The 16,437-nt window shown below is 45.9% G+C and overlaps 1 protein-coding gene across 3 annotated transcripts in view; it reads right to left on the reverse strand.

Annotated features, from left to right (window-relative positions):
- The window catches only part of dcc (DCC netrin 1 receptor), a 119,879-nt gene that overhangs the window by 58,105 nt on the left and 45,337 nt on the right, over positions 1-16,437 (reverse strand). For all 3 annotated transcript variants that reach the window (XM_019890416.1, XM_019890417.1, XM_019890418.1), the window contains 4 exons: positions 12,993-13,280; positions 10,390-10,540; positions 9,829-9,965; positions 230-384 (listed from right to left, as the gene is read on the reverse strand). In XM_019890416.1, the coding sequence (XP_019745975.1) occupies positions 230-384; positions 9,829-9,965; positions 10,390-10,540; positions 12,993-13,280 (731 nt within the window). The remainder of the gene's footprint in view (positions 1-229; positions 385-9,828; positions 9,966-10,389; positions 10,541-12,992; positions 13,281-16,437) is intronic.

The raw sequence follows: 16,437 nt of genomic DNA on the forward strand, positions 1-16,437 counted from the left end.
AAACCTGGAGTATGTGCCCATTTTTCAGTTACATGAGGATCATTAACGTGATGTCTTCATAAATCAGCTCTGGAGCACAAAGTGCAGCAAACTATTTTGGCCTCTAAATCTTTATTCACTCAAGTGTTTTGAAGATAAATTGCGTTACTCTTTTCATCATAAACAGTTTATTTGGATCTTAGAGAAAAGTTCTGCAGTACATGTTTTGTTTTTTTTTCTCTGGGCTCACCACGATTTGGAAATAGTCACTGGGGATAACCTCCTCCCCGTTCTTCATCCAGCGTATGGTCGGCGGCGGGTTTCCCGTCACGGCACACTCCAGCTCAATGTCAGTGGATTCAGAGGCGTACGTGTTGGTCGGATAGTTGAGGAATTGAGGCGGAACTGCAGAAGGGAACAAACAAATAAGTAACAGGAGAATATCCAAACCCCCGAATAGCCTTCTGCTTACTTTTGTAACATGTAATCACGAGTATGCATGTCAGTCTGTGTCTCATTTGATGCCCTTTGCTTTTTTTATTTCACCTCAGGATTATGCTTCGCATGAGCTAATCTGAACAAAAAAAAAAATTTAAAAATCACATGAAAACAACTTCGGCCGGACAGCGCTTTTATGATGGAAGAGAAAACATGAAATAGTGTGTCAACCTTCCCAGGAGTGGCCGGCCTAGAATTATTACCCAAGGGCACAGCAACGATTTATACAGGTTGTCACAAAAGAACCCAAGACAAACATCTCAACAACTGCACGACTTTCTTGTCGAAGGTCAGTGTTCAGGACTCAACATTGAGGAAGAGATTGGGCAGAAATGACAATCGTGGCAGCGTTCCAAGGCCAATACCAAAAATAACCAAAAGGCTTGTCTTACTTTTGCAAAAGGCAAAAAAAAAAAAAAAAAAAAAAAAAAAATCTGAACGATTCCCAAGACTGGTGAATTTTGCTCTTTCGCAGAAAATCCTGAAAGGAGAATTTTCTGCCCTTTGTTTGCGACCTTGCGCCAAAGTGCACTCCGGTTCTGCACGAGGGCACCGATCCAAAACACACAAGCCATTCAACTTCTGAACAGCTTGAAAATAAAAATGAAAGTTTCGGCGCGGCCTCGTCAAAGCCCGGACGTAAACCCCATTGGACTGACGTGTCATGACCTTAAAAAGACCGTTTATGCTCGAGCACTCTGACACGCTGTTGAATTTTCCAAAACACCAAACAACCTGTCCGCAAACGCGCGAGTGACATTCAGCAATGTCACGTCACTGTCACACACACTTAGAGGAGTCCACGCTTTGTAAGCTTTGAGACAGTAAACCGCCCCCCCCCCAAAAAAAATAAACACATACAGAAAAGAATGCAGGAAGAATGAAAGAGGAGTCGCGAATGCAAACAAAAGAGCAAATGAGAGGCGGAAAGAATGAAAGGAACAGAGGTACACAAGATTCACAGTTAATTACAGCGATGTAAAAATGAATCTTTAAAAAAAAAAAAGGTGTAGTCGGGTCATGAACACAGGTAAAAAACTTTCAAGAAATGTCAAGTGGAACTCAAGTTAGAAATAAGACGAGATGTGTGCGTTTCCCATCAATACGTCATTATCTGGAGGTGTAACTTTAGAGCTGCAGCAATGCTCTAATTAAGGAAGAACGATTTCCTTTAACCACGGAGCTGTTGCGGCGACACCGACGACGACACGCCCAGACACGGCAACTCCCATCGAAGCACACGTGCTGGAATGAGCCCAAGACACACGAAAACAGAAGCCTGCGTCTTTTTGGAAAGCGCGATGACAGCCCTGTCCAAATGCGGTCCTCCGGGGCCGCTCTCATGCATGCTTGAGATGTTTCCCCGCTCCGACACACCTGATTGAAACAATCGGGATTGTTATCGGGCTTCTGCAGAGCTTGCTGATGCAGGATTGCGTCCCTCGAGGACCGGATTTGGGCAGCCCCGTGCTCAAAAAAAACGACCTCAACGAAACTCAAATCAGTAAGAGTCGCAGCTCAAAGAAGAAATGTCCCTTCAGAAAAGATGCAGAGGTGTAATTGTACATTTGACAAAAACATTCACTCAACCAGTGTTCATTTTGACAGTACATTTCATTTAGTTTTAGCCATAGTCTTTGGACTCCGATTGATTAAAGTTTTGGTCATAATTTAGTCAATTTAGTTTGGTCCGCAATCGAACTCTCATGGTCCTTTTTGCAGCGCGCTTGCGCTCTTGCTAGTTCCGGGCCAGTGCCCAGATGAGCAGCAGTTCTGCCTTTTTCCACCACGGAAATTGGCTCTCGCTCTTGCTCTGGTGCTTGAAAGCGGTGCTTAAGCTGGCCCCAATTATTGGTTAGGCCAGAAGAGCGATGGCGGACGTGCCCAGCTAGCATGCGAGCTCAAATTCGCAGCCAGCTTTTTGATCATCTACAATGATGAAGAAAGAGAGAAGCGTTTGCTGATTGCATGTACCCTGACTCTTATATACGACGCACAAGTGGAATCGATGCGATGCGAAGTTTCCTTGCAGATGCTTACAGCGCATTAATTATTATTATTAATATTAATGGCGCAGGCGCTCTTGGGTCAACGTCGACGTGATTTCCGGCTACGTAAATAAATGACTTTACAAGGAAAAATAATGTTTGACTTGAAATGAAGACTTTGCTTTCAATTTGGAATTTTAACAAGTGCCATACTACATGTTGAACATTCGTCACCTGGTCACCGGAGGAGCCATGTTTACTTTCTTAGCGGCCCTTTGTGTATCCAACGACAACAGGCAAGACAGGAATATGTTTCTGCATCCTGAGGGAAACAGCTGAGGGGGAGCCATTCACATGTTAATGAGAAGCATCAACAACCAGCTGACCTCCAACACACACACACACACACACACACACACACACACACACACACACACACACACACACACACACACACACACACACACACACACACACACACACACACACACAGGTTAGGCCAGAAGAGCGATGGCGGACGTGCCCAGCTAGCATGCGAGCTCAAATTCGCAGCCAGCTTTTTGATCATCTACAATGATGAAGAAAGAGAGAAGCGTTTGCTGATTGCATGTACCCTGACTCTTATATACGACGCACAAGTGGAATCGATGCGATGCGAAGTTTCCTTGCAGATGCTTACAGCGCATTAATTATTATTATTAATATTAATGGCGCAGGCGCTCTTGGGTCAACGTCGACGTGATTTCCGGCTACGTAAATAAATGACTTTACAAGGAAAAATAATGTTTGACTTGAAATGAAGACTTTGCTTTCAATTTGGAATTTTAACAAGTGCCATACTACATGTTGAACATTCGTCACCTGGTCACCGGAGGAGCCATGTTTACTTTCTTAGCGGCCCTTTGTGTATCCAACGACAACAGGCAAGACAGGAATATGTTTCTGCATCCTGAGGGAAACAGCTGAGGGGGAGCCATTCACATGTTAATGAGAAGCATCAACAACCAGCTGACCTCCAACACACACACACACACACACACACACACACACACACACACACACACACACACACACACACACACACACACACACACACAATCCAGTCCGGCTCGTCCGGACAATGGAGACATCCGCCGTCACCTGGATACTGTCTGCTCCTGCTCATTGTATGCGCGGCAACTGGCGAACAAAAAGGAGCGGTTGTGATTCACGCGCGTGTGAGCACACGCACTACATTACGTCTGAGTATCAATGACACCGCCTCTTTCTGCGCCACCTTCCACTCAGCATTCAAATGGAAATCAGCTCCATCATTTATTTCAATGAGCATCCGCATGCGTGTGTCTATCTTTGCGCGGAATGATAAAATCCACCGAGAATCGAGTAGAGGACACTCAGGGCACTATTCAGCGGAACCGTTCCTTCTCTCCCTGTGAACGTAAACTCGTTAGCAGGCTCTTTAAATCTGCACTAAACTGCACCTTAGCCATCAATTGCCAGCCTTTCGCAACATCGATGAAACACGATTGCGCACCCGTCTGACCACGTGTGATGTCCGAAATAACGAATGACCCGAAAAGCAACTATCATTGCAAGAATAGAATTGCTAAAATGCTTTTCAAGTGCCGTGGCGCTAGCATGCCCGCGACCCTCGTGAGGAGAAGCGGATTGGAAAACAGATGGAGAGAGAGAGAGAGAGAGAGAGAGAGAGAGAGAGAGAGAGAGAGAGACAGGTGTTGACAAAACAAAAGCAAGCACAGTCACACTGACAATGAGCCGACACGAGCGAGTTGTCAGGACAGAGGAAATGCAAAACAACGGGAATGCTGAGCCCCCTTGAAACTTCTCGAACTGGAAGTACGGACATGATTTCTCCATCAAGGAGATGAAAGGAAAGACGGTATACATCAAATGTGCATTATGCCATGAAAAAAAAAGTGTTTCTCCACGTCGTCACTTTTCCCAAGTTAACAAGTGTCACACGAGGGATTGTGGTCAGTATTTGAGTTTGCACGGTGTTTTTAATCATATCAAAACAATAGATGCCTTTGCTCTCGTAACTCACTCCGCTTCATTAGACTTCTGAGACTGTTCATTCGGTCGGCCACATCGCAGCGGGATCGGACGGTAAATGTTTACCGTCGGCAATAAACTCTGAAGCCCGTGGCGTCTGACAGCCCGGTTTAATTTTGTTCCTGCTGAGAGACACAACTGGGATGGGACACCTGAGGCCAGTCTTAACTGTCGGTCTCAGCCGGAGCTGTCTGGCAGGAGGAACGGCTTCGGCTCGCAGGAACAAAGCCGCCGCAGACAAACAACTGGAAGGAAGCTGGGACACCGATAAGAGACACGGAACCAAACCGGGCTGGGAGAGTTCAACAAGTGCTCGATAGTCGGCAAGAGTGAATGACAGATCAAGGAACCTGAGCCGACCCCACCTGACTATCAGCAAAAGGGGCACTTCGCACTGGACTGATCATCAGTCAATTACATGGCAACAAGGTATGGATGTAAAAAAATAAAATAATATGTCCATGTAATATGAAGCGATCACATTTTATTTGGTTTCACAATCACAACGGCCCTCTGAAGGAAACCAAAACTACGATGTGGCCCTCGACAAAAACACCCCCCGCAGTAGAGTAAGACATCCAACTTTCAAGGTGCAACAATATTTTTCACTCCGAGTGCGGAAGCTACAACACCACAACCATCTAAAATCTAAAGGCACTGTTCAAATCTGTCCGACATCTACGCGCAGAAAAAAAACCCAAAAAACGATATCCAGACCAAATATGGGAGGACAAGAAGACAGAAGGCAGTAAAAGGAATGACAATCCAAGGATTCATTCCAAACATCCCGAAAGTCTGCCACTCCAAGAGAGACAGATGGTAAATATGAACAGATGTCTGTAACTGATGAGCACACATTTGCTCTGTTTCGGACAAGCTGGGCAAGATGCTTTCTCCACAAGGTCACATTCAGTCTGCTGAGTCCATTTGGATCACTTTTGGGCTCTCAACTAACGGCGCGGGGATGATAGCGCTAACCAAGGTGATCTAAATCGGGCCGAGCCGCACTGAAACGTCAAATAAAGTTCCTTTCTTCCTCTGGAACGTGACTGCGTTCAAATCCCGGGTGACAAAGTTGAAGACACAAAGGGACTCGTCAGGTTGATTTTATTCATCGGCCACATGAAAAAAAAAAAAACCTGCAGTGGTGCCGAATGAATCAGGGAGCGGCATTACCCTCCACAGACCGAGATGGATTAAACAGACTGAACACACAAGACCAAAGGGACATTAATCCGCACACTCAGAGTGACAACAAACAACAATAGCAAACAGACCGCTTCACAAGCAGCATCATGGCTAGAACAGAAAACTAAAGACTGTGTCGACATAGCAAACGTGAGTCAGGAAGGAGACTGACGGCTTTTACTGCAGAGGCTAAAACAAGGCACCGATTTTAGGTACCAAGGAGAAACTAAACAGGGCAATCCTTGTGTTGAACGCTATTCCGAATGGAACATCTGTGATGCAGCGAAAGAAATTGCAACGATCTGCCGAGACTGGCATCGAGGCCTGATTTCATCCATCCTTGTGTAAATGTCTGATTGTCCAGCGGTCATCGACACTTTGTGCACCCAAATGGAGAGTTTCTTCGCCCCGTGGGAAGAAACCAGGAACACTGCTAACGCTCGCAAAAAAAAAAAAAAAAACGTGTTGAGAAAGGAAATTAAAAACTTGCCAAATAGGGCTGATTCTCACCAACGGTAGAACAGATGATAAACTAAAATATCAGGCAGAACTTGTGACAGTTTATTCCACTTGCTGGTTGGCCTGGTGCATTTTTTTTTTTTTTTTGGCAGGCAAAAATCCTCCCTTTCGATTTACCGAAGAGGGTCCCCTTCCCTGCAGGAGCTCTGTGAACCTGCGCCCCCCTTTTGCTTTCATGTCTTCTCATCTGTGCAACTGTTTCTGGGAAGTGGTGGCGGGCCGCCAAGCACCGCAGCAGGAGAGCTTGGCATCTTTATATAGCTTTATATATATATATATACGGTATATTAACACAACGTAATTCACAGGGGTTGTAATATTGCGACTGTTCCACGTTATAAATGTCGACAAATTTCCTACGGCAGATCGGTAAACAATATGTGGAGTGAGTGGCTCATCCTTGTCAAAAGACCGCCTATAAGGTGAGGGAGGAGATATCGGGAGTTTAATGCAACATATGCAACGTGTCGGATTTTAGGATGGTGATACTTTGAAGAGAAATGGGCAGTGACATGAGTAATAGCACCTGCGGTTGTTCTGTTTGCCTTTTTCTGGGTTCATTAGGTTTCTAATAGGAACTAGCTAATGAGCCGGGTCGCTCTCATTATTAGAAGACATAACGTCCATCCATTCTCCTTATCATCTTATCGTGGTCGCTGCCTTGTGAAGTGAGCATCAAATACCATCACCAAGCTACAACGAACCATCAGTCTTGAACAGCCTTCGCTTGGAAAAGAAAGAAAGAAAGAAAGAAAGAAAGAAAGAAAGAAAGAAAGAAAGAAAGAAAGAAAAAGCTTACTTTAGTACGTATTGGCTAACAAATGACACAACCGTCAACATTTCTTTGACACGCACTCAGCGCACTTGACAATTGGATGAGTGAAAGCAGGCCCGACCTGAGACGGGTTTGTTATATCGCGAGATAAGAGATACCACAGAACCACGCGGAGAACATTGGACCAAGTGCAAAGCAGACGGAAGCATACCGTTTGTAAAGCTGCAGCATGCACCGTGCGAGCAATTTTACAGTTATTAATTCCAACTGACACCGCATGAGATGATTCGCCTGCAACAGAAGGTCAAAGGAAACGAGTGACTCGCTCACACAAAAACGGAACGCCCGAGAGACTCGGACACACAAAATGACTGCTCACGCTCCACATTTAGAGTCAGTGAAGTTCCACATGAACCCTTTCTCGACCAGAAGTACACTTTCAAACTGGCTGTTGACTTTGCAAATGAGGGAAAACAGCTCGGAGGTTGGCAAATTTTAGTCCGAACTTTTGATTCCACTGTAAGTGGTCACTTTCGGAGGAGAGCGATATTTGGGATAATCCAGGAATCCATCCAACGGTCATGTCTCCGGTGGGGAGATCCCAATTGTTGCGCCTTTTCGCTATCTGCACTGCCTGTGTAATGGCCTGAACAAACTTGAAATCAGTCCAGATTCATAAATGAGTCCGACGATTTAGGATTGGGCATGAAATTGTTTTTTTTATTCACCTATGAAGGAATGCTTGTCATGATTGTATAAAAAATGTTCATGTTCTGCGTTCTGTCAAGCGCTTTGTTCCAGCTGCAGCTTTTGCGACGGCGCTACATAAATAAAAAGGGAGTTGAGTTGATATATGCCGAGGATGTCTTTTTTTTTTTTTGAAACCTTGTTTCTCTTCCGGTACATTTTGAATTCAGAATGCTTACCTACAGGTGAACTTTAAAAAGCTTAAAAAGAATGACCTTCAGCTGAACATTTTCAAGCACGCTGTTCACGTCTCGAACGTCTATAGAAACAATGCGTGTTTCCGAGGGGGTGGCGGGATGCAATGTTTGCATCCGAAAAATGCCAAACCTTAAATTGCGTGGCGCTCCTGTTGACATGCTCGACTCTTGACAATTACTCTCATCATCAGATTGATGCTGCCGCTGCTTCTAATTGAAAATAACATGATTGTGTTTGCACAGAGCGACTGATGACAGGCGCCTGTAAACAGAAGACGGATGTGATGCGAACGCAGACGCGCTCCGAGGGGATGCCGAGACGACGGCGTGAAAGGACAGAAGAGTGGAGAGGGCCCAGCTTGGGGGGGGGGGACGACTGCAAACACCCCAAGGTTAATTTGCAGATTTTCTCCAGAGTAGAACAAACAGCGGCTCCATCTGTTTGATTTCAACTGTGTTACTAGAAGCAAATAAGATCGGCGTTTTGATGGCAAGGGCATTGGATTTAAAGTCAAATCCGATGCGGGCATTGTCTGATGAGATTGTCAAGTGCATGCATCAGTTTGCTGACGAGACCACACACTGAGCCATTTTCTCATTCAAAACGGACTTCCCGAAGTGCGGTATTTGCTGTCTGCAACCAGCCCAACATCATCATTTTGACTCAATCTCCAATTGTCTGCCTTTGCATCACCACAAATAGACTCGGACGAGCAGTAACCGGTTGACAGTTAAAATTGTCCCACTTGGATACGGAGCCAAATTTTGGGATCCATAAATCGCAGGTAAAAGCCGGTCATTGGCAGAGGAAGTTGACGTTTACGACACTGATGCTCACACGGTATTTGATGGAAGTTGATGGTCCTTTCGTAAATCGGGTTTCTTTCGTAAATTCCTTAACATACTCCTCTTCCATCAAACTCCTTTTATTTGAACATTATAGAGCCGGAGCACATTATCCACGGTAGCCGGCGGCATTTCACAGTCGCGGCTGCAAGAACATCCATCCAGCCACCCATTTTCTAATCCGCTTCTCCGCGGGAGGGTCGCGGGGCGTGCTGGAGCCGATCCCAGCTGTCTTCTTCGGGCAGTAGGCGGGGGACACCCTGAACCGCTTGCCGGCTAATCGCAGGGCACACAGGGACGGACAAGCATCCGCGCGCGCACACACACACATACACGGTGTATATATGACTGATTGCTGAGAGCATCTAAAGCCACAAGATGCCAAGAGGCAGTCACACAATAAATCAAAGCATATTTTATTGATGAAAAGCTTCTCAAGCAAGCACGAGGTTTACATTACATATTTTATGACAGCATTTGATTTTGGATGTGATTCTTTTCCCCCCCGGGATCCTCTTCAGAGTGGAAGAGGAGATTCTGCCCCCACAGTGGAGGGATAACGATGACTTTTTGCTCTATTTTCCTGATTATATTTTTGGGGATGTGAGTGTGTTAACAGTTTGGGGATTTGCTTTGTTTCTTCCAGAGGGGGCTTTCAAAAGTGGAACAGCTTTCAAAAGGAACACAGTAAGGACTGTGACTTTTTTCTTTCGCGTTTAGAGATTGTTGTTTAAGTGGACTACCATGCTTTGGGAACAGACCTTGATACCCTGAGCCATTCGATGGCCTAATCAATCAAGGATGCTTTTGAATGAGAACTTCACTCTCAGTAACTATAAAGCAATGCAGATATTTTACAGTCCACGTTTCAAATTCCCGTATGCCTCGCTCTGTGTTGTTGCACAAATTCTTTTTTTCTTTTCTCGGTATTATATTTTCAGTGCCTATCTTATTCTTAGCATCCAAAATAAATGGAGCAGTGCACAAAAATACATGTGAATAAGAAGTCGTTTCTCACCCAGCACGCTCAGTTCTGCACTGGCAGTGATGTTGTGGTTCTTGTTGGCAGCAGTGCAGGTAAAACTGCCCGAGTCGTCATCGGTGACACTCCTGATGATCAGATTGCTGCCAGCCAACAGAGAATACTTCTTATTCCTACGGGGCCAAGAGGTTTTCGATTATTGTGCGGTCCCGTGTGGCATGTGCACTCTTTTTAATCACAGGATAACACAATTTGGACCGAGGTCACAGAACTGGAAAAACAGAAAGTCTTGATGTACAAAATGCATCACTCCTCATCATGATCACTTCTTCATCATTACATGGACATCGGGGGACAGTGTCCCTTGGTAGCCAAATACGGGCCGGCACATCCAAAGAACGGGGGTGTCAAATCCAGGTCCAGAAAGAAAAAAACCCGGCAAATTGGCTTTAGCCCCAGGAGCTTCGCGTGCTCCTGGGGAGCTCATTTACCTACCGGTCGAGTAAAACTGTGGCGGAGTTTTGACTTTCTGGATGTGGATTTGAAACCTCTGCCACATATCGGACGGGCTCAAGTGGAGTTAGAACGCAGACGTACCACGTCTGGATCACTTCTTCACCTCTCCGCCACTGAATGCTCGGAGTGGGGTATCCGGAGGCGGAACATTCCAGCACGGCGTCAGTTCCCAGCAGAGCGGTCACTCTCAAAGGGCGCTGGAGAAACTGCAGGTTGCGGTTTACGCCGGGCTCTGAGTGAAAAAGAGAGAGGGAGAAAGATGTGAAAACCCAAGTGTAGACTATTTTGCGACTGTATATTTTTCCAGTGCAAACGTGGACCCTTTTCTCATCCGAAAGCGATTTGTGCGGAAGTTCCTATGCCTGGGGGAACCTTAGATGTCAGGATGCCCCTTCTACACGCTCCCTCTCAGTCAGCAGATCTGGCTTCAACTCTCTGCGGAGTTTGCATGTTGTCCTTGAGCTTCAATCGGTAGCTTTGCTAGCTTCGAACCACATGCCGAAAAACATACTTTTTGAGTTCATTAAATGTGCAAACGGGAGAGTAATGTGAGTATGTTCGTAAGTAAGTAAAACCAAGCACTGAGACTCACTACCTCGTCAGTGAAAATAAATGCTTCAGCAGTATTTCATGCCAATTTAACAACTTTGAACGGATGACCATAAAGCCGATCAAGCTCGGCCAAGGACAAAATGTAATCGTTAGATTTGACTCTTGTAATTACAGCAACATTTTTTTTTTTTTTTTTTGAAATCAGTCATGCTTTGTCATTGTGTGAAAGGCACGAGACAATGCATGAAAAGCACATTAACACAGTTACTGTATATGAAGAAATATAACACAAATGATTCCATTAAATAAAAAAATAAAAACATAAAATCCCCCATCACAGGTTGCAGTGCATCAGCGAAGGGAAAATTAATGAAAATATCGGAAGAAGATATGTGATCTTCAAGACATTGTATTCAACGTTCCATCTCGCAACTGTTTTTCATTATCGAGTGTAACTTGTCCTATCGGGGGCGTGCGTCCAAAGTCTCCTGTATTTTTCATGTCAATTTTTGACAGCTTCTCCAGCCCCCTCCGCTCTGGCCCATCTCTTATCCACAGCTGAGAGATGCACGCCGGTATTGTCACTGACACTCAGCTTTCGAGGTTTCTGCATTGTTTTGGTTTGACAACAAGCTCACCCATGCACTCGTCGTCTTTCTCCACAAGCACAAATTCTCGCAGCCCGCCAGGCATCTCTCCCACGCGGCTTACTTGTCACTTTCAATTTATTATCTTGCTGAATTATCTTACCGCGTTGGGTTTTGTGTCCACTGACATTTTAAGCTGAATAAGGTGAACGCCAGGCAAGAGCCAAGCACGACATACAATATTTATGTCCACATTTTTTGGGGTTTGTAATCATGAATTGGAAAGCAAGGTTTGGATTTTCCTCTCGATTCATCAAACCTTTCGCGGGAGACGTTTGTGATTGTTCACCTTGCTTTATTGCTTTGACTGATCCGACCGCCCAAACTTTGTTGATCCACTTTTCAAGCAACCGACCGACCTCCTGCGATGGACCAGTCAACGCACGCGCGCGCATACGCACGCCAATGCACACGCACCTAACATCTGGCGCTCCAGATTGCCATTCTTTGCCAGTGCCGTCGGTGAATTGTACATGAAGCCAACTTTGAATGACAATAACACCGGTAATTAAAAAAAAAAAAAAGAAAAAAAGATGTATCGCAACTGCTCTGATGGCAAGCTGCAATTGCAACTGCTGAGCGCTAATGACTTCCGGTGATGCAGATCCTGCGCCAACGTAGGTGAAAGGTGACCGGCGGTTTTATTTGATTTCATTTTTCAAATACTTTTTTGTGAAAGTGAAACAGGCAGGTTGCTCAGGGTGCAGTGTGCACTAACACAAAAATCTATCATATTAAAAACACTGCGGGCTTCCGGTTAATCGCGATCCACGTATTGGGCACCTCGGTTGTAGATGAATTAGATGCTACTCTGAAAAAGCCGAGACAATTGCACTCAGAGTCCTTCGACCCAGACTTGTAAATTCTATTGATTTTCAACACTTTGCAGTCACAGGGTACAACGTTGTACAAAATCAACGTTAATTAGTCATTTGGAGTGCTCCCGTTACAAGACTGTGCACATTTCTGTCAAACAAAACGCTCAGAAAACAGAGCTAACTGTCGGGAGAAAACTCACAGATGGAGTCTGTCCATCAGCCGAAGCGGTCACGTGTCACGTGAATACTTGACACGAAAAATCCCTTCCTTCCCTCCCTCCTCTCTGCCTACATTGCACATGAAAGGGTCACGGCACATTTCACTCATGAATTACATGATTCAGAATGGTTTTACATTTGAATTACAATCAATTAAAACATTGGCTTTGCATTAAAAAAAAAAAGGTTTAAAAATTGAACATTTTAACCCTGGATCGGATTTATACATACCCTCATTTCAATGGAAATCCATTTTTTTTAAATGAGGGAAAAAATTTAATCATCCGAGGTATGTTTGACTTTGGAAATTCCACATTTATTTCCACTTTTTTTTTTGTAATCCTTTTTTAATCGGCAGCTTGAAAAGCATGTGGCTAATCCTGTGAACACGTGTTCCAGCGAGGTGTCAATCAATGTATTTGCCGCGCATCAACGGAAGGGGAGTCACCTGGGAGCACCCGCAGCTCAGCATCCGTCCCCGTCCTCGTGCTGCTGGGGTTGTCGGCCAGACAGCGATACGTGGCCGAGTCTGGCGGCTGGACGCGGCTGACCTGCAGCGAACCGGACGGCAGCACCGCCAGGCGAGAGGAGGGGTCAAACGTCATTGGCAGATCGTCTCGGTTTTTCTGCCAGCGGATGACGGGCGTGGGTTCCCCCGAGACCTCGCATCGCAGGAGCGCAGTGTCGCCGAGATACGAGGAGACCGACTCAGTGGGGACAACTACTCTTAGCGGACCTGGAGAGAAGCAAGACACGATACTTCAAAGAATGAGGACAAAAAAAAGTGGTCGTGCGTAGTTCTGCACTATTATCTCAGCATAAATCTGCATATTTATCGATTCATTTTTGGCTTGGAAATGGGGTCCCCAACGGGCGGTCCGCGGACCACTACAGGGCCGCGCAGAGACAGACCAAGATCTTTTTTTTTTTGCATGTTTGTTTGTTTTGCTTTGGTTGTCACTGAGTGTCAGTCAAACCCACCACCTACCTCCAACACCACCCGGACCGTCGATTACCTTTCAAAGGGCAACATAACTAGGCTTGGCCAACGGGGAGCTGTGAGCAAATTCCCGCCATCAGATGTGGCGGAAACGCGTGCCAAACTCGAGCCAATCTGAGTCCACCATTCTAAATTCCTCCCCTGGCACTATCTCCAGAGCCACGCGGAGGAGGAAGCCGTTGCGTGTGTCCTCTCTCGTCAAGAAACAAGGCAATACAAGAAAGCCGTCGAATTATTTGAACAAGTAGCACCCAAGCAATCGGGTGGAAAGCATGAAAACACAAGCAGAGTTTGCACAGCCGGACGACGTCAAGAGCAAGAGGACAAATGCATAGCAGACAAAAATGGAAAGGACAGCTGAGGCGCTGTGGATGAAGGGTCCCGAGCCTGTTGTGTCGGGCGCACCTGCCGCTTCCTGTCCGGTCAGATTCACTTCCAGAGCAAAGAGCCTGTGGCAACAGAAACGCGGGAGCCTCCCACCGCCTGTCTCGCTTCCAAAAGGATCAGCGCAGTGTTGTTTTCATTTCATTGGGGCTGCGGGCTTCACGTGTCCGTCGGAGTCATTTTCGCGAGGGGTGATAAACTGTGAACATTTTGCCAGTTTGCTGGTTGCACATCAACGTCATGCGGAGAACTCCGTGAATTTGGTGCCCCCGGCGACAGACGCTTACCAGCACGTATTGGAAAGAACGTGCGCGCAGCAATTCTCCCGTCCCTCCATTTTCACGGGTCGAATGGAGCCGATCCCAGCTGATTGATGACCAAAGGCAGACGAACACACTGGACTTGTCACCAATCAAACGTAGACTTTAAAAACGTCTTTTTTTTTTTTTTTTTTTTAAAGGAAGTGGACGTGAAAATGCTGACTTGTCGGCTGAGTACTCAATGTATCAATCCAGGTGCAATTTGGACAAAGTCGGGTTGGTGGTCTAATCTGGCCCCACCCCCCCTTTCAGCTTTGGGCGATTTTTATCTAATGAGTTGGTGGTTTGTGCAACGACGTTTTATTTCATCAACATCCAACTTACTCTCATTTTGCCTTTTTTTTTTTCGTCTCTCTTACTTCATGGTGTCTTTGGAACGACATGTCAACTCGCTCTTTGCTCCGCAAGTGCCATCTAAAGAATCCCTCTGGTGCCAGAGATGTCGAGTGCTGTCATTGCAGCAATCGTTGCCTCCCTCCTTCCTCGAGCAAATTTGGCGCTCTATGCGCCGCGTGGGTGCAGCGCGCTTCACGGTAGCGGATATGCGTATCAACTGGGCGTCCACGCCGCGTCAGAGCGAATGCGTCCGCTCGTGCAAAAAAGTGACACCCTCACTGATGACACACACGAAACATGCGGAAAGCATAAACATATAAAGAAAGATCTGGTTGTTCGTTGAATTTTTCAATGTTTACATTGCTTAACTCATGAATAAATCAGAAGCCTGGTTCTGAAACCGATGTGATCCTAGGCCATGTTGCTAGATTTTCAGCAAACTGAATAAAAAGCCAAACAGCAAAGAGAATCGGGAGAAAGCAAGGAAAAACAGGTCAAAATCAGCGGCAGGAAACGGAGGAGGGGGACATGAAAGGAGGGACAGAAGAGGGCTCGGGGGCGAAAAGCATCGAGGAGAAGCACGCAGAAGCCAAACCTGAACGTGGCTTCACTTCAGGCCCGATATTCAACCCTCGGTCCATCTCTGATCGGGCTTGCTTTCTCACCACACTTTTCATTTTTGTCTGACATACACACTCAATATATCAGACGGCTAATAACATGCAAATCAAGGCAAAGAGACGCAAGCGGCGTCGGGATGTTGGGACAAAGTTCCTCTGGATATATGCCTTGGGAGCAATTATTATCTACATTTGCCGGTCAAACTTTGGCTCCTCTCCCCCACTGCCTTTAATTGGGATGAGTGCAAATCTAGAGAGGACTGACTACTAATTGCGAAATGGATGGAAGGAGGGAGAGTCAGATCCAATGTTCCCTGTAATTTTGAGCAACATCGGAAATGCACACGGCGGCCAAAACAGTGTCACAATAAAATTGGCCTGAGTTGGTTTCTTTTATTTTAGCACATAGGCTATGTTAAGCGCCATTAATTAAGCCAGTCTCGATAAGTACGGTCAGTCATAAATAATGTGTGGTGTCCTGTTTGTCGATTAAAGTGGGGTGGAAATGAAGGTGTTGAGCGTCGAAACGTCGTATGTCTGTGGTGCGCGCCGGCTATTGTGAAAATGAAGAAACGGACAATGTTGGTCATAAATAATGTGTGGTGTCCTGTTTGTCGATTGAAGTGGGGTAATGAAGGCGTTGAGCGTCGAAACGTGGTGTGACTGTGGTGCGCGCCGGCCGGCTATTGTGAAAATGAAGAAACGGACAATGTTTTGCCTTTTACAGTTCTGATGTCATCGAAAAGAAAAAGGATATTCGTCGCACGTCACCTGAAAAAGCTTCAATACATTTGCACGAGTAAAATGCAATGCTGAACATGGAAACGGCTGCTTTAATCTCCACCGTTCACGCCCACCTGGTGAGCGTTCGGCCTCGCTAATTAATTCCCACTTTGCACTTGTATCTGTTTGCGTACACGGAGACGCTAATTGAATTTTTCTAAGCCTCCTCTGCTCATTAGCATTTTGCCCTGTAATGTATTATTTGGCGCGACTCTCGCTTCTGTCAGCTTTTTGTCTTCTTCCAATTTCACCAAAATATTTTTTTCCTGCCTGGCTCCTCATTTTTTCAAAGCATTTTATTCAACAGAGGGTATTCGCTTGCTTCAATGTTTTCAACGAATCTGATCGCGAGTTCTTTTTTGGGGGTTCTGAATGTGGAACTGGAATTCGGCTGCCGTTGAGTGCACCCCTTCCTCATTTTCTTTCGAGATGCTGCAACTCCCCCCCCCC

Source organism: Hippocampus comes, unplaced genomic scaffold (assembly GCF_001891065.2).
Source record: "Hippocampus comes isolate QL1 unplaced genomic scaffold, H_comes_QL1_v1.1 scaffold406, whole genome shotgun sequence".
NCBI lineage: Eukaryota > Metazoa > Chordata > Actinopteri > Syngnathiformes > Syngnathidae > Hippocampus > Hippocampus comes.